Consider the following 23963-nt stretch of genomic DNA (forward strand, 5'->3'; position numbering starts at 1 on the left):
AAGGATTCGGTGGCAATGGCAGCTACTACTTGTATTACTTAATTAAATAATTGTCAGAAAGTTTGACCAGATATATACAAACAAATATATCAGAGAAACAGCATGAAAATACAGCCATTTCAGAAACTGCAAATGTCAAATCTTGAAATTCAGAACAGTTGGTAAACAGTTAGCAATTAGTAAAGGACTGAAGCAAAGTTACTTCTTTAAAATTTATCTGGCTGTACATCTTGTCTTAGAAAGTTGCATCTAAAAGAACAACGTTTGGAAAAATATCCAATGCCAAATAAGTGTAAAAATCGCATCCCTTGGGAGTTCATCATCTAATTGGTTTTGATTTTAATATTTTCGATCACAATAAAGACAGACACTTCATGTCCACAAATCACACAATTTATCAGTAATACTGCAAACAGATTCCATAATTTCATCATCTTAATAGTCACATTCTTAAAAAAGCAATGTTCATGGCAGCTTCACAAAACAAGACCGGCTGATCTGCAGGTGTAAAGCAGGAAGCAAGAAGCATTAAAAGTATTTGAAATTTGGATTGACCTAAAAGGCTCAACTGAGTGAGCAGCAGCATTTATATATTGAGTTTAAAGTATTATTTGAAAGTACAACTCTATGCAGGATAATGAGCTGTTTAACTTCTTACAGTTGCTTGAAAGTGGCAACAGTGAGGAAATGCCCTCATTCTAATCAGAATTTTTAGTTGGGTGGAAAATTGCTGTATTTTAACTGGGCAGATCAGGAGTGAAACTTACTGAGCAGTTTCAAGCACAGCATTTTTTATTCAGTTCTAATCTCCATGAACATGTCTGCAGTTCCTAATGTAAACAGTTCTTCCTTGTGATCCAGGTCAATATTAGTCATGAAAAAGCAACAGCCTGTGGCAGTGGTTGCACTCAGATAATGGGTGACTATCTTAGATGCGAAGCCATCAGTCAACACCGTGTTAGGGAACAATGCCCAAGCAATGTACAACAGGAAAGCTTTAAAAGGAAGAAAAAGAAGTCAGAGGTGTTGCAAAAACCCAGTCAAAGCCCACATATGAGCTCTATAAATCCTCTTGAAGCTTCATCTCCTGCCCAGATTTGATTTAAGATTGGATCCTGGAGACTAGCTAGACCACTGCTTGACTTTAATGTGCTTTTCTTCAGGGCACTTCTTTGTTAACATCTTAAGTGTTTGTCAGCTGTGGGACTCACCCATGGCTCATCGTCCTAAAGGTTATTATCCAAAATGATGTCGAATATGGCCCAATCTAATTAATGATTAATTTATTAAACTCGCCATGTATTCATAACTGTACAAAACAGCCAAAATCATAATGTTTTCCCCTCAATTGAGGAGTTTTGACATATTAGACTATGTATCAGAATGGCTATATATTCAAAAATATCAAAATATATCCAACTGGTGTTGCAGAAGGACATACTGTCACACAACACACACAAGTTTTCTGCATTTCATGATCAATATCAGGTGACAGTCACTGGGAGAATAATACAGAAGTGATAAGATGATGATGGAAGTAACTTTGAAAAATTTGACATTTTTATTTGTTTATTATTATTTATTTTATTTTATTTTTTTGCCACTTGCAGTCCAACTCAAGAGAGTTTCAAAAACCTGAAGCCATAAACAATTCCGGTTTCTTCCTTACCATTTTGTGATGCCTTGCAATTGTTAACTTATCCATCTTTCAACAAGTCACCTGGTGATAACAGCTGCCTGTCTTGGTGATTAGCCCTACACCCCTGTTGATTGGACCAAACACATGCTGTTTAGACTCTTTGACTCCCTGTGGTTGATAAAAATCCCTGCAGTGCAGAAGTGATGTGGGGGGGATTTAAAAATCAACATCGGAAGAAAGACTATGTTAAGAAGCGCAGAGTGCAGGCAACATGTGTTCCGCCATGGGTGGAAAGCATTATGTGTCACACCATAGAGGGAAGGCTTTATGCGCAACGCCAGATTGCCCTTGCTGTGCTTCCCACTGGGCTAATAGCATCAGATGTTTTGCCCTCTCAGAGATTCAGGGCATAATCATAAATTTTTACAGATTGGTTTGCTTAATTCTCTAAATTTGGGAACGTTTGTGACTTTGTGTGTATTTAGCAAAATGTATTCTGTTACACATAAAGCAAATACAGTGAGGCTGCATCTGGTGTTAATTGGTCATGCTTTCTCACTTCTTTTAAAAGAGGAGATGTTCCATCTGCCACAGATTCAGCATCACATGGAGTGTCATATCAGCAGAAAAATAATAACCTGCAACCTGCCAAGTGTCTGACTGGATCTTTAAACATCTTGGTCTATTTTAAGTAATGATCCCATTTACCACTTTTTGAAGATTTCAATAATAATCTTGGACACTTATTTAATAACAGGAAAATAACACAATTATGAACAAATAATTATTTTCACTTTAATTTTATTTAAATTGCTGACTAAAACGTGTAATAACAGCAATTACAATTTATTTCAAAATCCAGCTGTCCTCTTGGTCTGCAATCATAAAAAATGCACTACATCAAAATTAGTCTTTTTAACTGTAAATTAGCTGATATTTACCAAATTATCGAAATATCTAAATCTAGCTTAAACCTTGCAAAGTCACACAACACAAAGTTAACAGCGATCAATTTAATGTGGCACTCTGTGACAAACTAATTATACCCTGAAGCCCTCACTAACAAAATATGCCAAATAAATCCCTAAAATTCAATGGGTGTGTAGATTGTATCATTGTTTTGTTTTTTTTTTTTCTCCATTACTTTGTGACCCTGACATTAGCAGATGGAAAGGTATCTACACCCATACGCATATTGAGTTGTACTGTCATGACAACAGCATCACCTGTAACCTCGTTAAATCTTGGGACAAAGCTGAATATTTTTGCACAATGTCATGCAACCAAAACTCTCAGAAGATTATGAGTACTTACTGTTTACCTTCGCCATAGGTTCTACATTCTGGACATCTACAATTATGTGAAGAAATATAATAGAGATATTTGTAGTCAAATTATCCAATAAAGAAAAAAAAGAAAGAAAGAAACAAGCATGTCAAAATAGGAAAGTATTTAAAAAGAGAAATAGATTTTGATTTTACTGAATGAAAACTCCTTTTCCTTCCTTCGTCAGTGTAATTAAGTGTTAGTTTTGCCAAAGCAAAGCCATTAGCTGTCATGTTATGTTTAATTAGCCCACATTGGGTTGTTAATCTGATTGGCGAGAGTGGCAGATACTGCAGGCTAATTACACACATATATACATACACACCTGCACACGCGCACACACCAGCAAACACTCACACGGTTCTATAGATAGCTCTGTGGACACTGTTTACTTAAAGGGACTTTTTACCATTACCTTCATTTCAAATCTGACACCATTCCATATTTGTTTTCATTTCAGAAAGAAGGAAGTCGTGCTCATGGTCTTATTCAGAGATTTTTGTGTTGTTGTCTGCAGTGGTTCTCAGGGCTGTGCAAGCGAGACGTTAAACAGGTTGCTCAAAGGGTTTTGTTTGTTTATCACAGTGCAGTGTGAAAGCAAATGTCACACTACCTAAAAATGTAACAAATGTTGCAGTTTTGGTCCCCTATCGTACAAAGCACTTATCTATATCAAAAACAACTTTATAGAAATCTGTCTTTGCATTATAGCTGCATGTAATGCCTTGAAATTGGCACCTGTCTCTTTAAGAGCCTTCTACCCTTTCTAATACTATATAGACGGCAGCAACTTTGTTTGTGCCAGTGTAAGTTTATGTGTTAAAGCCAATGATTACTGAAAATTTTTGTGCCACTGTAGATCATAAACTTTCTTAGAATTCCATGCAGATGAAAAGTTTAGGTGACAACTCTCTTTTCAAGGATTTGACAAGCTTCAATAACAGTAAACATTGTAAGAATTTATCATAGGTATTATAAAAATTACAATAACCTCTCAGTAGAGCAATATTTATGTTAAACATCAAAAGGCACCGAATCAATCTCTCACTTCAAATGATATAATTCATCAATTATTATATAATTGATGAGTGCATAAGAAAGCCATTCTTGTCTATGAAGACATTTTTTATATTCTTTACTCTTTGTTTTAATTGAGGTCATTCATTACAAAACTGTATGTTTGTGTGGAAATATTGCTTTTTTTTCTTCAGTTGTATTTTAAATGTTTCACTTCCACCAATGCTTTTAAATACTATTTTTGAGTTCTGTTTTTGGATATAAATGTGTTTGTTTATACAATTTGGGTTTTTGTGACAAATCTTTTTTCTTTCTTTCTTTTTTTTGGGGGGGTTATGTTCTTTGTACATTCAATTTTCTTGCTAGATTTCTAATTTCTAATTATCTACATTTGTTGGACATAAACTATATAATATAATCTAGTATCTTCTGTTTCCGTTTCTGAAGACTTCCATTTATTGGTAGTTATTTTTAATCCTTCATGACAAATAAAAATCTTAATGAATTTAATCTATGTCTTTAAATCTCAGATCCGTAGACAGGGAGGCATCCAGCTGTTGGTTGATCTGCTGGATCACAGGATGAGTGAAGTTCATCGGAGCGCTTGTGGAGCTTTAAGGAATCTGGTATATGGCAAAGCCAATGATGAGAACAAAGTGACCCTGAAGAACTGTGGGGGGATTCCTGCTTTGGTCCGTCTGCTTAGGAAGACTGGGGATGTGGAAATCAGAGAGCTTGTAACAGGTACAGTGTTTGCAATTAACTTGTTTTTCACCTCCTGGTACTGGTGCTAGCTATGCTCCAGAATGACAGCAGCCTTAGGAGAGGATATAATTACATGTGTCTGAGTGTGTGTGCAGGACTTTTCAGCTTTGTAATAACACATTGGTATTTTCTTGCGAGTGTATGAAAATAAACTGCATGCAGATGTATGGATTTGCTAAATACTCCATATTAATTTGATCCTCACTGTACCTGTTAATTTTGACTGCAGTCACAACCTCCCAGTCAGGCAATTTGTTGGCATCACAAAATGTTAAAATGGGTAATAGTCTGGTGTTCACCTGAACTCTAAACTCTCAAAATCTATATCTTAGATGAAACAAAACTCAGAAAGATTCCACCTCATGGCATCAAGTGCATTACTGAAATTATGACATAAAAACCCTTCAGGGTTTGACTATGCTTCTAAATGTTTGATTCTGTTTTAGTAGAAAAAAAAAAAAAAAGATTAGTTTTGTGTAGTATAACTTAAGACAGACATTTATGTAACTAGTAAATGACATGCATCTTTACATAAGTGTAATCCCATTACTTGTCTAATTTTTTTTACTTGCTAACTTTTGAAACTGAATTATTTTATGAGGAATTAATTCCATTCATCTTTAACAGAATTAAATTACTTGAGAAAAGTTTTCTTTTTACTTAAAAGAAACCAAGGTTATAGAACTTGATCACTGAAGCTTCTAAATAATTCTGCAACGAACCTCAAGATCTGTTTAAAAAAATAAAAAAAGGTTAGTCTTCAAGCAAGAATGTTAATAAATAAAGTCAGGGAAGGTAGTATAGTATGCGTACTCCGTTTTTTTATTTTTTTTATTTGATCATTCATGTTTTCGAGGCACAAAACATTTATTTTTGTTTTTCTCTTGCTCATTAGGTTATTTTTGAAGTATTTCATTTTGCTTTAAAAATATAACTTTGCCTTCCTCAAATTCAAGATTTTAGCAGCAATTATAGAATCTGACATTCACCGGCCAACCATGTTTAACCTTGAGGGCAAGAAAAGTTATCTAGTTGGAATACACACCCACACACACAAACTCAGAAACACAAACACACATACTTTATCTAATTTTAATGGTCCAAGAAATACGTGCAAGCAAAAGGAGTATAGAATACATTTAGACTCCCACACAGACATTGCATGACCTCTGACAGTTCAGTGAGTGTTATTTTCAGATTTCTTCGACATGTATTTATGTTTTTTTTTACTTTCCCTTTTTTTTTTTTTTTTTTTTTTTTTCTTTTTGTAATCTTTATAGTTTCGGAAAGTACTATGAAAGCAGCTGCTTCGTTCATTTCCATGCCACGATAACCTAAAACCCTGTTTTGCATGTCTAAGTTTTGTACAGTATGTGTCATAGGATGTATTCTTATAAAACCTAGTAGTGTGTAATCTCATGACAATACAAATGTGAGAATTCATATTGAGGTGATATTTGAGTGAGTGAGTTTCTGTTGCGTGTGTCAGCACTTCAAAATTTCTTATAATCACCTCCTGCTGGTGAGGCCACAACAAAAGAATAAAGCTAATCTATTATTATTCCACTCTCTGTTACTTACAACATCTTCTCTCTAATTTCTCATTGTCCCATTGTTATGTTTTGTATTCTTCCTTTATCACATTTTCCGCTTTTGTCTCTGTGTGTATTCCGTCGTGCTGGTGCTGTGTTTTTGCACAGCACCAGCAATGTCATTGTTTCCCTCTTTGCATTTTGTGTCACCTGACACCAGGCTAGGCCAAAGATAAGAAAAAACACGTGTAGCTCATAGACTAAGACATTTCCGAAGATAAGGCGTGAGTGCAGCCATTCAGTCAAAGACAATGTTTCAGATGCCATAAATCTACCCTAGCCGTTCACACATTCATACATAAATGAAGCTAAAAGAAGCCCTTCATCTTCAATTTGACCTTCAATCCTGCTCTATCTGCAATGGGACAAAGCTCATCAAGCACACACATGCATACTTAAATATACTTAGAGGATTCCCCCAGATCACTTGCTGTGAGACGGGGATGGACTTTAGAGAGAGCTAGAGTAGACGAAAAAATTACTGTTTTGGAGTAATGCAGCAGGAAATACAGAAAGTGACTTGTTCTTTCATGAAAGAAACATAAATGCCATTACTTTGTTATTGGCGCATGCAATGCAATGATATAGCTTTTAGTTTGGAGGTCATCATTGCTTTTTTAACGTCATCTCTACGCTTTTGTGCCTTTGCAAGTGTGGTTAACAGCTTTCAAGAAATTAGGTCTGAGCACTTACATATGTCATCTAGGAGTAAAGAAAAAAAAAACCTGACATGGAATGCGGAGTCTTTAACAAGGCATAAAATTCTAAATATTTATTTTTCTCAAATCGGCCACAAAGCTGTGTACTTAGTGTGTACATAATTTAGTGATGTTTTAGGGTTAGTTGTAACTCCCATGAATGCAGTTATGATGTTGGACACAAAAGCAGTATAAGAATCAGGCTGATCCTTATTCTGCGGAGAGGAGTATCACAAGACATCTGGCTGAGCTTAGAAAGCAACGTTTTTTTTTTGTTTTTTTTTTTTTTTTTGTATGTTTGTTTTCCAAAACTCCACTCTCTAAGGGATGCAGCAATCAAGACCAGCTTTGTATAAACCAAAACTGAAAGATTTTGTAAGTCATTCTATGATTGGGAGTGTGAAGGAGTCAGTAGCGTTAATTTACCCAGAGAAACAAGGCAAGTTTGCAAATGTCTTTCTCTCTCTCTGTCTCGGCATTGTAACGACATCAAGAAGGTTGCAAGGAAGTTGTTGCTTCAGCTGTAAAAGAAATCAGACAATTTTGAAATGTTTTTCTTGGTTCTGGATGAGAGTTATGATGTCTGTGATACTGCCCACTCGCTTATTTTTGTCAGTGGATTAATGAAAGACTGTGAGATTATGGAAGAGCATGCAGATATCCAGCCAATGCACGACACTACAACAGGGAGTGATTTGTTCACAGACTCAAATGCATCCATGGAGACACTTGGACTAAAATGGGGCAAGCTGGTAGATGCACAAATGAGTGGTCCAAATCCGACCGGGAAAAAATATTGGCCTTTTGTAGTGGACTCAAGTAAATGAATGCGGAACAGAAACTGGTATCATTGATCAGGAGATGTTGTGCAAGTCATCGGTGTGAATTAGCATTTTGTTGGTGTACGTATAACAGTTAATTTAATCAGAGAAACTGCACTGAATCACATAGAGTTTGTTTTGATGTTGGTTTTGATGTTGGAAGAACATTGAACCTAGTGACAAAAGTTTGAGGAAATCCCTGAGCTCTTTATGTAATGAATAGTGGATGGCAGATCTGGCCTTTACTGTTAATGTGAATGGGTTCATTGAACGAGGATCTAACACTAGTGATGCAAATTAAAAAAAACACTGGATGCACATTTACATAATGATATTGGTCTTTGAAAAACTGTTAAGCAATTATTTAATACAGCACATTTCTGGTATGACCATAAATCTGACGCACAAGCGACATTTGCAAACAACAGCGTTGAATGACGAAGCTGCTTTTGTGTCCTACTGGGAACCAAATTGTTGCATCCAAAAACGATCTGAGGGGCTCCTAAAAAGACAGTTGTTTTCTATTATTATTCAGATTTCATGTGGCAGCTTTTGAAGAGTCTTTTCTGCTCTATATATTAGTGACGTTAGGGATAATATCCAGTAGATTTTGCCTTTTGAAGGAAATTCATTGAAATTATGTAGAGACGAATGTCCAAAAATAGCTTGGAGTTGAAGTGCTTCAGTGTGTGTATTTGGAGTCTTGTCTAAAACCAGGTTAAATTTGCTGCAGGTCACATTAGATGATGTTTTCATAAATAGCCATCATGATCTCACTCAAGCAGACACACTATGAAATTTGGTCTTCCTTTCTTTCTGGCTCTTCCTGTCTCTGCCCTTATCTGTCCAGTTTGCCCCTGCTGCAGGCAGTGTGATTCTTTGTCACACATGTTCTGATGTCTGTTTATTCTGGTACTTAGCATTGAATCTCACATTTTGCATGCTTGTGTGCCAGCACTGCCGTATTTCAAAGACTGTCTTCATTTACCACTCCGCCAGTGCTACGATTCCCCTCTCAAAACCGCTGCTTTAATTTCATTTCAATTGTGCTTTAATTTCTTACAGATCATTATGGAGAGGATGTGTGCAATGATTTAATTCTATTATTTCTGCGTGATGCCGCTTTGACTGTAGACACATTTCTTCCCATTCAGTGGTGTTTTTATTAAAATATGCTCAATTTCCTACAGAGTTGCTCCACAGTTTACGCATTGACTATTTCAGTTTTAGTCACAGACTGTAGAGGCATTAGAAGTAAGATCTAAAAGCTGAGGCTGAAATAGTCTTAACAGGTCGAGTCAGAAAATAGGCATTTTATAAATTAATATTAAGAAAAGGTCCTTAACTGGCCAACAGAAAATCATTTGAACTAGTGGACTGTTAGGCTGAAGTACTTAATTGTCTATGTTTAAGTGTGTAATTTGTGTAATTAGGCCAAATTTACATAGCGGTTTGCCTTTTCATGCCAGTGTAAATCTATACAAAGTCCTTTAAAGAACTATAGAAATCACCCAAGTGTGTGGATAAAGAGTAAATGAGAACTAAAAAGATCAGCTCACGCTTGCTTTTCTGTGTTTTTATAGCAAGGAGACATTAAAGGCATGACTTTACCAGATTACATTCTGCTCAATGTCTGACCTTCAGTACTAGTGGTCACTTAAATGACTTAATGGTAAGCTATTGAAGGGACTCTCAAAGGTTCATTGAGACCATAGCGTTTACTAAAATGACACCAACAGGCATGGTCCTTGTGTAATGGTCTCTTATATAAGCGATTGTTTTTGGCAAGGAAAACTTCTCCTTAGTACTTCAGTGAGCTGTTATTTCAGTATTCTTTCTCCTTTCTGTGTGATTTAAGTACCTTTTTAAGTCTTAGAAAATGGAAAAGGGCTTTTTTTTTTTGTCTTTCATTTTTTACATCAACCAGAAAACCCTTTTCTGTAATGTTTTACCCTTTATTGCCTCCCTGGGTCTCAGTGTGAGATAGATAGCATGGGGCCAAGGCTTCCGGGCCTGTCAGTCAAAGTCTGGTCGATGCAAAAGCTTTCTGTGTCAATAGGAGATGCTATCCCAACTCCTCGTCTCACCTTGATGTAATGGACCATGGCTGCATTTGCTACTGCTATATATGCTCCTAAATGTTTGCACTGAGTAGCAAACCCCACTTTCTCAACACGCAAATACCACTTTAGAGTAAATTGTATTTCTTTTCAACAGTTGATAGCTCAGATCCCATCACTTTATTTTACTTCAAACTAAAAATATATTTGTGCTTCTGTGAAACCAAGTGTATTCCATGACTTTGCTTCTCTGAATTGTGGTATTTTATTATTGATTTGACCTTTAAATGTCAAATAAAATAGCACTTCTTCAGGAATCTGTTAAATGGGAACAAATACTTCATTTTCAAAACACAACAGCATTTTTTTAAAGATAAAAAAAATAATGAAAAGTTACGTTATTTGTAAGTATAATTCAAATACAATGGAGAACATAAGCATGTGATAAACCACTGATTGTCCTATTTTTCCCACTTACCAAAAAGAGAGGTTGTAATTTTCCTCATAGGTATATGGAGGGGGGGTTGAGTCAAACCCACGACCGTCACATCTCAAAATACAGATGATGTGTTGATAGCCTTGCAAAGGCTAACTTAGACAAGACAGGACTCCCTGGAAGAACAGATGTTGCATCTTAGTGGGAACACACTGGCTAAACAAATTATTTAATATTCATTATCAAAACAAGTTGCATGGGACAATGAAGAGGCCAAAGACAGAACAGCTTAAGCAGTTGTGGCGCTTAAAAATAGATTACACACTGATGTGATTCATCCTTTACAGTGATATAAGATCCTATTTTGACCATGCTAGAGCTACTCAAGAACTCCTTTGGGTTTTGTGATGCCCATATGGCCAGCTTTATTGGTAATTTGTTATCTCAAAACAAGGTTTGCTCAGTAGCTTTATGACATAAATGTTTGGTGAAAGAGGTTACAATGACAGTCCTGAAAAAAAAAATCCTCTCTCATTCTCTATTTCTATTGAACAATACTCTTCTGGACACATTATGCAGGAATGACCTGGTAGAAAACATTACGTATTGTTAAAAACTGTTTCTGAAACAATATTTCTCCTAGTGGGATTTTTAAACCAGCCTACCTGGAAAATTGGATTAAATTTAAGTAAAGTCATCAGTTTTTGATCATGACAAAATTGTTGACCATTGGTTTCCTTTTTTTTCCTCCAGATTCATAGATTTTTTTTGTTACATCGATTGTATAATATGTCATCTATGGCTTCACTCACCACCAGGTCCTGACCCGATGGCTCAGTAATTCTTACCGAGCTGAAAAGATGAAAGCTGTTTAATAAAACATAGCCACTAGAGGACTAACAGGTCTCACTCTCCCCCTTACAAGTCACACTCTCATTTATTCATGAATTCATGCAATCATCTCCCCTTTTCCCCAAACCACCCAGTTCCTAGGAAACTGTCAAGTATATGAAGACTACTATTCACGGGAGGGGCATTAAGCTGTAAAGACGGAGAGACGGGACAAATGCGCTGGCACAAAGGCTTGAGTATGATGTCATTGAGTTTAATTCTCAAGATTTTATGTCCTGAAGGACACACAGTTTAGCCGAGCATTACAGATTTATGTTTCTGAAACAGGAAAGTGTGTGAGAGAGTTGGTGGGCATATGTCAGCCTCACAATTGTCGAATGTCATCTCATGGCAGACACATTAATATTGTCTCAGAAAGAAACTGAGCTTTGTTCTATCAAATATATTTGTTTGTTTTTTGGGGGAGGGAAGAGATTTCCAAAATAATTCAAACCAGAACTCCTTCCTCTTGGATTTGTGAGTCATGTCTTGTACATGTACATCCAAATTTGTTCATATTTGTGCAGGTAAAGAAACCCAAGCCAGGAGTCAGGATTCTTGCTCTTGCTAATCAAAGCTAACACAGTTTTAATGTGATTGCTATCATACACTAATCAGCACTTGATAAATTGCCCTACACAGAAACCATCAGAGAAACAGATGGACAGAAAGAGACACAATATAACTGAGGCTAAGTGTCCTGCTGAATCTGTGTGTATGTTTATATATATATATATATATATATATATATATATATATATATATATATATATATATATATATATATATATATATATTATTATTATTTTTTTGTAAAGACCAAGTTGTTGGTAGGCAAAGAGACAAGCGGCAAAACAACAAGCTTAATAAAAACAGAAAAGACAAATGTTGCAGCTGTCGTCTCACAGATAAACCCTCTGCACATGCACTTGATTGCTGTCTAAAAACTGGCAAGGTCACAGCGTTATCACCCATGTTCTCTCACAAGGATACCTTTTTGCCATTTGCTTTAAGTAATCCCCTTTCATTTTTTCTCATTTTCATCATAAATTCCCTGTCTTTGTTTTAATGCTATTTAAAAAATTTTTTGCTGATATTTGCTTTATCTTCTCACTGTTGAACTTGGTCTCCTTTCAAAACAGATCTTACTGATGCTTTAAATTCTCCACCTATTTATGAAATAGAAACCTAAACCTAATTCAGTAATGCAATGTAGTTTTTTTTTTCTATTTATTTATTTTTTTTATATTATGCATTTACCTTCATTAAGTATAGAGATATTGATGACCACACCACCTATTGTTTTTGATCGTCCAAGTTTGGGACATCCGTTTTTGTGAAGTGGATGTCCCAAGAACTATTGGTTATTTACTGATTGACAATAAAAAGCAATTTTTTTGGTAAACTTTAGATGAACTTTACTCAGCTGAAGTCTGAGTCCTGACTAATTCAAAGCAAGACTTTTGCCAAGGAACTCTTGTGTCTTTATGTTAAGATGTAAACCTTGAGCCAAATATGAGTGGACTGGAAACTATGTTCACTTATATGGCATCCACCTCCATACTGTCCAGAACAAACAAAGGAAATCACTCACTCTCTTCGCTTAGACAGCCTGAGATAAAATAAAAAATGGTGTCAGATTTTCAACAGATCTCTCCCTCTTGCTATATAGGGTCATTTTTACATAAATTAAAATGCTTTAAGCCTTTACATTTAGTTTGGAAATTTGTTGTTCAGATTTTGCATCTCCAAATATAAAGTGTAATTTTGGTTTCTAGTAACACCTTGAGAAATGACTGGATTATTTTGAACCTGATCCGGAGCGTGATCCGGCCCAGCCTTAAAAAGCTACAGGAAGGGTCTAACAAGGGTCTAACACCTGTGAGAATGAACATCGATGTCAGGTGAAATGTAAGGAAGGTGGCAAGCAAAGCAAAAACAAAGGTTTCTGTGTGCCGATTTCCAATGTCTCTAGATCTTGGGATGTGGAATGTTATCTCACTGTTGGTTAAAAAAAAAAGGGGTGTGTGAAACCAGCTTGATTTAATTAGGCATATCTCCACACAGAATTTGGACTAATGATTCTAGCGCCTGGATAAAGTTATACTCCTCAATGGTTGCCCAGGGAGAGAGAAATCCAGTGGGTGTGTGCAAACTTACCAGTCCAAGTCTGAACAGTTTGGTGTTAAAGGTTTCTTTGGTGAGTTACAGTGTAGAGGTAAAGTTTTGATTGTTGTCTGTGCTTATGCACTGTAAAACAGATGAGATCTGGGAGTCTTCTGGTGCTGTCCTGAATCTGGGATTTTCATTGTGCTCATAGAGAACTTCAGTGCCTGGGTAGCCAAAACTGTAGCGACGTGGAAGGCTGTGTTTAGTAGTAACAGCCTTCCTATTTCTACCACAGGAGGTTTTTAGTTAGATTTCTCTTCAAGGCATGTCTCCAAACACAAAAAAGAAAAATAAAAGATTTCCAATAGGTGTATTTGGTAACAAGTCACCTTGGGGTCAAATGTTGATAAAGATTTTGCTTTTATGTAGTCAGACCTGGATCAGATAGGGATCACTACCTAACGGTAAATAGCATCAAGTCTATAGGCTCCACAATAGACTTGGTAAACTCTTGTAGAATCCAGATGGACCTTGTTCAGAACCTCCAATGCAGACACATGTTTTAGAAACAGTGGCTTGAAGATCTCTGGTGCCTATTGTGATGGCAAGTTGTTGGTGCACAGTAGTGGGGTCATTTAACAACAACAGCTTCAATAAGAACCTTTCAACGTCATTTACATTTTAGACAACCAGACTTGACCACCAGAAAGTGGTATTCTTTGTTTACATTTTCATTGCCTCAGCTTTACGCAATTTAATTAGAATATAATTTTCCTTATATCTCAGACAGCATTAACAAAAGATTAATAAATACAATTCTGCAGTATGCTTCAAATGCCAAATAGCACTGTGTGAGGCCATCCACTGTTTGAATGGTAACTGACACTAAATGACATGTCACATTGACCCTGTGACATCTGGAGTCTGACACCAAACCAGCCTTTAGTCGCAACAGCTCTTATAGTGTGCCATGGTAAACAGAGAGGTGTAAGCTTTTTGTTCTGTTCTGGTTGACATTTTCTCATAGCCATCACTCATCGCCTCCAGCTCTCTTTTACTTTTGTCATACTTTTCTTTTCTTTTTTTTAACTTTTTGCCCTTTTTTCTATGTGTACCGATTCCACGGTTTTTGATTCATGGCCGTGTGTGCCTGCCCTCTGCTGCTTTCATCCTGGTCAAAAATAATTGGTTCAATCATCAAGTGCTAACTATTACATTTATGATACGGATGATGTTTGTTTGCAGTTTTCCTGCATATGACGGTGCCTCAGTTGACCAAAGAAACTGTTTGGCTATCACTTGCCTTCAAAGACCATCTGGCACACCATCTGACAAGTAGATGAGAAAATGTGCACACTTGTGTCTATAATGTTTGCGATTAGATTATATAACATAATTCAGATGGCTGGATATCTCTTCTTGTGCAGTTATATTCACATGATGGGTGCTGCTGCTTTGCTTTCCAGGGGGTTGCTGTGGGTTTTAGTGCTCGTAATGCTTTAAGCAGACAACTCTCATTTTAAACTTACAGTAAGATTTCACAGTAAAAGTCAAATTGACAAACTAAAATGCAGTCAAGCTAAGTCCCAAGAACTAATCTACTTTAAAATATGTAATGGATAACATACAATCTAAACTGGTGCTTTTCTTCATTAACATCTGACATCAGAATAAAAATGTATTCATTGTAGCTCCTTTAAAGTTAGGTTTTTGATCCAGTCAGTCAATATCATTAAATAGATCAGAATAGAGCAGTTTCTAGATAAAGCATTTACTGTTGTGGTGCAAGTTTACATCCAAATAAAGAGTTTTTATTCTTCGAAATGTCTTGTTTCTCTGAAATACCCTAAATCTTTAAAAACAAAGCAAGAAATTGATATTTTGAAATCAATAGTTCTCAAAATCTTGCAGAGATTTAATATTCATTTTTATGCAGAATAGTGAACACACCTTCTGATGCCTATTTTATTTTCAACGACATCACATGCAGGTGTGCTGTGGAACCTGTCATCATGTGACGCCCTGAAGATGCCGATTATCCAAGATGCACTGGCAGTTCTGACCAACAGCGTCATCATACCGCACTCCAACTGGGACTCTTCTCCTGGTCACCTTGATGATCGCAAAATCCACCTTCATACTTCCCAGGTGCTGCGTAATGCTACAGGCTGTCTCAGGTAATACAATTCACATCGCTGCCGCTGGCAAAGCATCTTAAGGCACCCATTATAGTTTATAATTTGTTTATGTGCAATGAAAACATGTGTATTTTAATGCTTTAAAGACATAATCATGGAAGAGTAAATTTATTGACAAGAAAAGGTACACAGTCTTAATAAATGTATATGAGTTAATGTAGTGGAAAGTCTATAAAACTGCAAGATACAGATGTCTGTGAACCACAGAAAATTAGTTTTGTACCTAAATGAGTTTTATAAGCCACAGTTGGTAAACATCTAAACTGAACTCATTAAGTCAAATTACCTTAGATATTTTTAATAGAATAAGATGCTTTTCATTGCAAATATTACATAGTGATCATGCTGTTGTGTGTGTTATTTTTAATTATGGCACCACTGAGAGATTAGCTCCCTAATTCACAGCTGAAGAATAACTTTGTCCTGGTGTCAGACTCTAAAATTGCCTATTAAGGCAGATTTAGTTAAATGAACTCTTTATACATACCTAAAACAAAGAAAGTGTTGGGTTCAAATCTCTGCCCTGCCTGTTTTTATTGCGTGTGTGTGCGTGTTTAGTGTTTGAATGTTCTCCTGTTCATATCCATATCCAGTTTTCTCTGGATACTGTATTCCCTTTAGGTGTGTGTGTGTGTGTGTGTGTGGGGTGTGTGTGTGTGTGTGGGGGTGTGTGTGGATGGTTGTATAAAATTGACTGGCATCCTGTTTGATGTGCATCTCACCTTTCCTCAATGACCAAAAAAATAAAAATAAAAAAATATCGGATAACATTGGATTTTTTCCTTCTTTTACCATTGAGTGTTCCACCTAAAGTTTATGGGAGCTTTGTGCCCGTGTGTTGGTACGTAAAGGTGCGGGGGAAGATAGATGATGCTGTCACTGCATTGTTCACCATTCTGAAGCTACAGATGAAATGTTAAAGGAGAGGATGAACTGGAAGCAGAGGAGAAGGTAAAAACTGAAGGAAGAATTTAGCTGCGGTAAACCCTGAGGGGGGGTAATGGAGGTGTGTATGCTGCTCACCAGCGTTGTATCCCATCTCACTGTCTGTTCGAAGGGTTAATGTGACATTAGACAACAGTGTTCAGGTCTTTGTGTTTCCAGCTCAATTCCAGACCTCTCACCTATCTCATTATCGCTTTGTTGTGAGAGCTGGTGCTGTTGTGTATTGCATGGGTGTGCCTCTATATGTTTCTGTATAACTCTGTCTATTTTTCTGAGTTTGTGTTTGAGCTTGTACATACTGCAAGCCTAAGCGGGACACACGCACACACGTCAAAACAGACATGCAAAATTCAAGTGTTAGAAACACTAACTACAGAAAGCACACCTGGAAGGAAGTCACAGTGAGTCAACTGTTTCTATTATTGGTTTGCGCCTGTGTGCTCACTTTGTACACACCTTCAGAAGTGTGTTCATGCTGTTGCAGTCATACTGCTCATTAAACCGAGTCACTCCTCAGGGGGGGTGACTTATTCACGATGACTTCTATATGCAAATGTAGTCAACTAAAAAGTCATAGAGCTCTTTTGTTCACCATTTCTCTCGCAACCCTTTTCCTTGTGTTAAACTAAAAAGATTTACCGACCACTTACACTACGAGCACCGGAATTGTAATCTCCTTCGTCCTCAGCCAGATACTGATTGTAGGTTTTTGAACACGGTATAAAAGAAAGCATTATTCTGTGTGGTTTCCATATCTTTCAGTGAAAAGCCCTTTAAGTCCCCACAGATTGCTTTTTTTTTCTTTTTTTTTTTTTTTTTTGCCATGCAAAAGATGATTCCCGGTCTGCTCTTTATGAATTACACACACTCAGTTTCTTTATCTTTTGTTTATTTATTTTTTTCTGTACATACTACACACCCAGCAAAGGTCGATTCTTTTCAAATATACACATTTTAGCCAGTTGTGTTTTTTCTTATTGAAGAACGATCAGGACCCATGGTCACAAACAGCTGTGTTTCCGTATTGCTTTTCTTCATTTTCATATATTTCATGCATTTGCATCGTCCAGTAATAGCCTTCTGTTGCCATTGTGCTCTCATTCACAGAGACATACACACAGTCAGACACTTGTGCAGCACCATCACACACCAGTTGTTTGAGACAGCCGTCATTCATTTCCAGACTGACATCGTCAGCTTGCCATCTGTCTCAAATTCACTCGTAATCTCATTGTCTTTTGTTTCATTTTGCTAAATTGCTGCGAGTAAATTTGATTGATTTTGTTTTACATTATTTATCATGCATCTATGAAATGGAAATATGTGTTTGATTTAAAATGTATAATAGAAAAATATATGTAAATGACGGCAATCCAGCTTTTGCAAAAACAGAGTTCTTTTTTTCCTCAGTTTTATATTCTGAAAAAAAATACTAATTTTCCACACTCGAAGCTCATTTGTCAGAAGTTCTAGGAGGGTGGTTAACTGTGATCATAGTCTGTTTGAGTAATTCTAAGCCGCACCAATGAGAAGTGGGGTTGTGCTGTTTGTATTTTAGAGATAGCTGGTAATCCCACATGTCTTGTGTCACTGTGATGTGGGAAGTTTGGGACACAGACTCTGTCTTGTTTTTGCTGTCAGCCTCACTTCTCACAGAAGGACTTAACCAGAAATGCATGTCTGTTAGCATGCTATACTCTGTCAAGTAATGGGGAAAAAGACAAATCGTTTTTTGTGAACGATTGACTTGCTATGCTCTGACTCATTGTTCATATTGTAGGTGTCTCTCGTCCAGACCAGCTTATCTAAACTAACTATGCTAAGCCCTACAAGCACTGAAAATAACAACTCTATAGGAAGGCTAAAGGAAGGCACAAATAGTTACTCATCAAATATTTTATGACAGTCATACGTGCACTAGGATTTTTTTTAAATCTCATCTCCCATAGCAAAATTCATCAGAGTAAAACAAAGTCACCCTTATCTTGAAACTTGAGAAATTCATTTTTTTTATTCATTTCCAGTTTTGAAGAGGTTAGCTGTTTAGACCACCAGAGTAGCATACTAATCCCTCCTGTTTAATAAATTTCTTATTACTTTATTCTGCTGATAATAATCACTGCTAATATGTAACGCAGCAAAAACGCATTCAGTCGAAGTAAGCTGGATCTAATCAACTGCTATGCAGTTGTGTTCAGTCTGACACCTTTGTTTATAAAAGAAGTGTTTTCAAATTGAAAAGTATGTGATGTAAAATTTGTAACTTTATTTGAATGCCTAGCATAAATGTTGCCCTAATTTCTAAAATTAGTTTTGGAAATGATTTTTTTATTCAAAATCTATAAAAGCTATCATATTATGTATCATATTTAATGTTTTAACATATTTGTTTCGGTTCAGTCTTGTCAATATGGTTCAGTCATATATATCTTCTGTTTTATAATAAATGCTGGTTCTCTTGGGACTGTGATTACTGGTATTCTAAGCTGTTTTATTATGATTCAACTGGACATTTTAGTTTCCAGTCTAATTGGTTACAAAATGCATTATACAATCTTTTACAGAAAAATTGTATAAAGAAAAAAAAGATGCACTCTATTGTGATCATCACAGGCCAAGAGACTGAACTCAACCATTCAAATATATTTATATTCATATTGTAAAACAACAACAAAAAATTATCAGTCTGCCTAAAAATTGGTTTACCCTTTTCATGGCATTATTAGTAGAGGGGTTAGCTTTGTTAGTGAAATCATGTGATGCAAACTGTTTTTTAAAGGCTTTTGCTTTATGCACTGTGTGTTTGTTGTTTTTGTCTTAGACGTTTGTTGAACATGGAAAATGTGCTTATTCCACGATGAAAAAAAATATATATATATTCCTATCAATATAAATTTTAGGTAATGTTTGAACTACAATCATCATATTACTTCAAACTGTGCAACTTTGTGGAACCAGTAGCATTTTATGAAAATAATTACATTTCGGAAAAAAAAAAAAGCCAGACAGTTTCTGTCTGGCTTTAAAAAATATCCCAGCACTGAAACCAGCATCTTAATATGGGAAATTTCCCCTCACTTTGGCCCTCACGTCCCCTCACGGTCGCAGTGAAGGACACCATCCTGTAGAAAACGTCTTTTTGTTTTTCACACAGCTTTGTGGGTGTTGCCCTAACTTTAGTAAACAACACATTTTGTTGCTCCATAGCTTAAAGTGTCTGACTTTTAAAATGTAAATTTATTAGCCATGCACGATCTTCTTGTGCTTCTCTACTTTAAAAGAGGAATTTGACAAAATACAAATCATAAAAATGAGAACAAATGTGTAATGCATATATGTTTTGGATGACTTTGCAAGCCTTTGTTTTTCCTGTTTCATTTAGCTTTAATGTTGTCTGCTACGGTATCAGTCCAACCGTTTCACCTTAACATCCCTGATTTATTTGGACCCCAAACAAAGGACTGCAGGGTTTTCTGTGCTCCTGGCTTTTTGTTGGCTATTTAGTTATCTGTATTTGGATTTGTCATATATGGATGAATGATGTGGTCTCAGATTGCCATCATGTGAGTTTTGATTCATGATCAACAAGCCTTCCTCTGGTGTTGGCTGGCTCTAGGCACTGCCAGGTACTGTGGTGGCCAGGCACATCTCTCTTCAGTAAGTGTCATGTCCTGTGGCGAAATGTCTTTCAAGATTGAAGGTTTTTGGCAAAAAAATGTGTTGTAACGAGACAATTAAGCAACATTTTGTGAAACAAGTACAATTTTGCCAATTGATATGCTGGTCATAAATCTGAAAATACGTGCTGCTTTGTTCAGGACACAAAAGCATTCAAAACTTATCTCAAGTATTTCTCATAATTAAATCAGTTCTGTTTGAAATATCCCTATTTATTTTAACTTCTTGGCACCAAGCCCTTCCTCTTTGGTCTTTTGGACGATTTTCTGAGTTGACTATGTATGTCTCATCACCATTTCTGTGCATCTATTGTAATTCAACAAATATGTAACCTACCATGTAGATCTTTGTTGAAGCCAGCATGACAAAACTGCACATTCAAACAGTACTTCCATTTTCTTCCTCTTCTACCCACCTCCTGTCTTTGCTGCTTAAACATTTATTAGGGTGAAGTGTTTGCGCTGTTCTGTTGTTTAATATCGACTCGACAGACACTTGTTACTCCTAAGCACCATTCCATGGTATACTTTGTTGTCCATTAGCATTCAAAGCGAGGGGAAGTAATTTGACCTTCTCTTGGAAGTGGGAAGCCACGAACTTGACGTTTTAATTGAGTTCTTTCTCTCTTCTGTGTGTTTTTTAATCGGCACACTTTCTGAATAACCTACATTCATAGACTGACAGAAACAGCTGTGATCTTTATTGTGCCAGCTTGACAGATTTGCCAGATTTGCCAGATTTGTTCACACTACATTGTTTCATCTGTTCTGTTAAATTTTATCTTAAGAGAATAATATTTGAACTCCTCTGACTAAATATTGCTTGCATGTTACTTTAGCAGTGGTCTGCAGCGTAAATTGAAATTAATTACTGTTTTCTTTGATTTGAAGCTAAGCGCTAAGATCTCTAAGGAGTCTTTTATCTACATCCAGGTCTTCAACCTAAGAAATAGCTGAATAGTTAGTGCAAATCCACATTCAGCTACTCTGTTTTACCCTGATTTACTGTATAATTAACCAACATGTACATCTGAAGATGTGATTTGTGACCCTTAAAGTAGAAATGCGATTACCTGGCACCTTATCATTTATCTTAATTTCACAAGACTGAATTGCACTCTTTGATTTTGCTGTGCGGCAGCGTTGACAAGAATTGATTCTAATTCTAATCTTGCAGAGGAGGTATATTGAGTGGTTGTGGCATTTAGGTTCTCAGATTGCTTGGAGTCATTTATCTCTAAAGCATTCTTTCAAGACAGTCACATTTTGATCTCCTCAACGGGTGCCAAAGGCATGATTTGCAAACTGACATTATTAGACTGGTCGAGGGCATGTTTTGCTCAAGATGTGTGAAAGGAACTTATCTATTTGTTTTCTCTCTTTTTTTGTCCTGTGCAATGGGTGTTTTCACATTAAATAAAATCAAATATATATTCCTCTTTGTTATTGTCAGAGCAATATTTGCGATGTGAGAATTTTGACTCTAGATTTTATGCCTTATATCCTGAAAGTGCATCAGTCATATGTAATACTTTTTTAGTCATATATAACATGGTTTAAGGAAGCGCTGGGTTTTTGTATGACAACAAAGAATATTCATTGTAAAAAATATTCATTGTAATGAATGTTAGTTTCATGTGTCTAGAGCTGAAAAATTTTATCCATTATTTCTAGAGATTTTTGTTACAGTTTCTTTATTTTGTTTTTTTGTTTTCGGTTTTTGTTTTTTGAATGTATTGACCTCCTAATTGTAGGACCAATCAGAATTATCTTCAAGAATTATAACAAATTACATAAATTACATTTAAAATATTTCAGGTAAGAATTTGTTGTATAACCAATGGGTTGACGGTTCGAACCCCACTTCTTTTGCCTACTAGTGGTGGCTTCTCTTAGTCTTCCCAGAGCAGTTGTGCCACGTTTTGTCTGAAATGTGTGTATAAATGGGTGAACTGATTGTAGTGTAACGTACTTTGGAGTCCTCTGACTTGATAAAGTGCTGAATGAAAGCAGGCTATTTAGTAGGGAATGTGAACATTAGAGTTAAAGCAATGAAAACAATTAATGGTTAAGGAGTTTATGTTGTAACTCTTTAACTTCTAACTGCTGGAAAATAGCATGGTTAGAATTTGCAACCTCAAACAGCGGCAATTGTATGCATTCCCTAGAAAATACAGATCCTTAACCTAAATCCTGAAGGATTTTCAAGTTTATATATTGTATATTCTGCCTTCTTGCTATCTGCCTAAGCCTGGATCTTTGCTTGCCTGCAGATACATTTCCTTAGAAAATACAGTTTCATTTCAAATAACATCTGGCAATTTTGTGCTTCATCTGACTTCAATTTTAGACACCTTAAAATAGCTACATTTAAATTATCCTGCCTTATAAATAATTCTTTATACCAATGAATGTCAGTGCAGCATGATGTGTTCACTGACCATCAACCAGTAAAACAAATTGTGCAGTTACCAGTCTGTTTCTCTGTGTATCTCTTTTTTTATTTATTTATTTTTTGCAGATCATAAAAGCAAGGCTTCCACCAATAAACTATCAAGTTTCTATAACATTATGTGGTGTGTCTTTTTGAATTAAGTGACTTTTTACGGGGTTTTTTGCGTTTTTTTTCTCTCTTTACATGTTTTAAACTTAGGTACAGGCCTCTATGGATAGTCTGAGATCTTTGTTTTTCTTGCATTTAACAAGTTTTAATAACAGAATAGAAATATACTTTTTTGTCCCACAGTGAGGGGACAATCACGTGAAACAGCAGCTAGTGACATGTAGGCTCAGACGATGGTAAATGTACTTTTTTTAAAATTAAGAATAATGAGGGAAAAATTATAACATAAAATACTCTGCAGTTATCAAAAATATGAATATGAAAATAAAAACCTTGATGTGCAAATTCCAGTAAAAATATAATTAAAAATCAATTTAACTTTCTAAATACCAGAATGGATGTAAATTCTTGAGTTTACTGGGACCAGAGATGGTTGCAGAGTCTAACAGCTGCTGGGAGGAAGGATCTGTGATCATATTTCAAATCTTATAAGTCTTATTGTTTCTTTTTTTTTTTTTTTTTTTTTTTTTTACATGGCTTGTTTTTGGTGTGTTTCAGAAATGTAAGCTCAGCAGGTGAGGAAGCACGACGGAGAATGAGAGAGTGTGACGGCCTTACAGATGCTCTGCTCTACGTTATCCAGATCTCCTTGGGGAGCAGTGAGATCGACAGCAAGGTATTTATTGGTTTTCTTCTGAAAACTTTTGCCTTTTTTATGCACAAACTCTGTATTTCATTCTGAAATATTAATTATTAAGTCAGGGAAGGAAAGAGTTTTTACACTACTTTGTCATACCAGAAACACTTGCAAAATATTCAGTGTGAAACGCTGTAACGAAAGTACAATCTCCCCTCATTGCCAATTACCATTAGGATGACATTTGTTTGTTTGTATTAAAGAAGTTTATAGTTCACCAAGCCAAGTTAGAGCTTTTATATCTAAAATATTAGAGCACTGCTAGGTCCTATTGACCTAGCAGTCAAAGTTGAGTGAATTTATGTTCGTTCTGCATCTTTCTGTCTCAGAACACATTCATTTTGGCGTGCAGTATGTATTAGTGTGTGGAAGCCAGTCAATATTACATAAATAGTGCTTTGGATGGCTGACTTTTCAAGGTCTCCCTGTCTTCCAGCCTTTTCTAAATGGCCATCCTTAATCACTGTTTAACCATCCTCCCCTCACCACTGTTTGACTGCAGTCGCCAGAGGACTGTCGTTCCCTCAGT

The 23963-nt window shown here is 36.1% G+C and overlaps 1 protein-coding gene across 7 annotated transcripts in view; it reads left to right on the forward strand.

The window, feature by feature from the left end:
* The window catches only part of ctnnd2a (catenin (cadherin-associated protein), delta 2a), a 223367-nt gene that overhangs the window by 158883 nt on the left and 40521 nt on the right, over positions 1-23963 (forward strand). For all 7 annotated transcript variants that reach the window (XM_055037745.1, XM_055037749.1, XM_055037748.1 and 4 more), the window contains 3 exons: positions 4513-4726; positions 15345-15531; positions 23296-23413. In XM_055037745.1, coding sequence (XP_054893720.1) covers positions 4513-4726; positions 15345-15531; positions 23296-23413 — 519 coding nt within the window. The remainder of the gene's footprint in view (positions 1-4512; positions 4727-15344; positions 15532-23295; positions 23414-23963) is intronic.

The sequence above is a fragment of the Poeciliopsis prolifica genome, unplaced genomic scaffold (genome assembly GCF_027474105.1).
Source record: "Poeciliopsis prolifica strain line A6 unplaced genomic scaffold, Auburn_PproV2 SCAFFOLD012, whole genome shotgun sequence".
Classification (NCBI taxonomy): domain Eukaryota; kingdom Metazoa; phylum Chordata; class Actinopteri; order Cyprinodontiformes; family Poeciliidae; genus Poeciliopsis; species Poeciliopsis prolifica.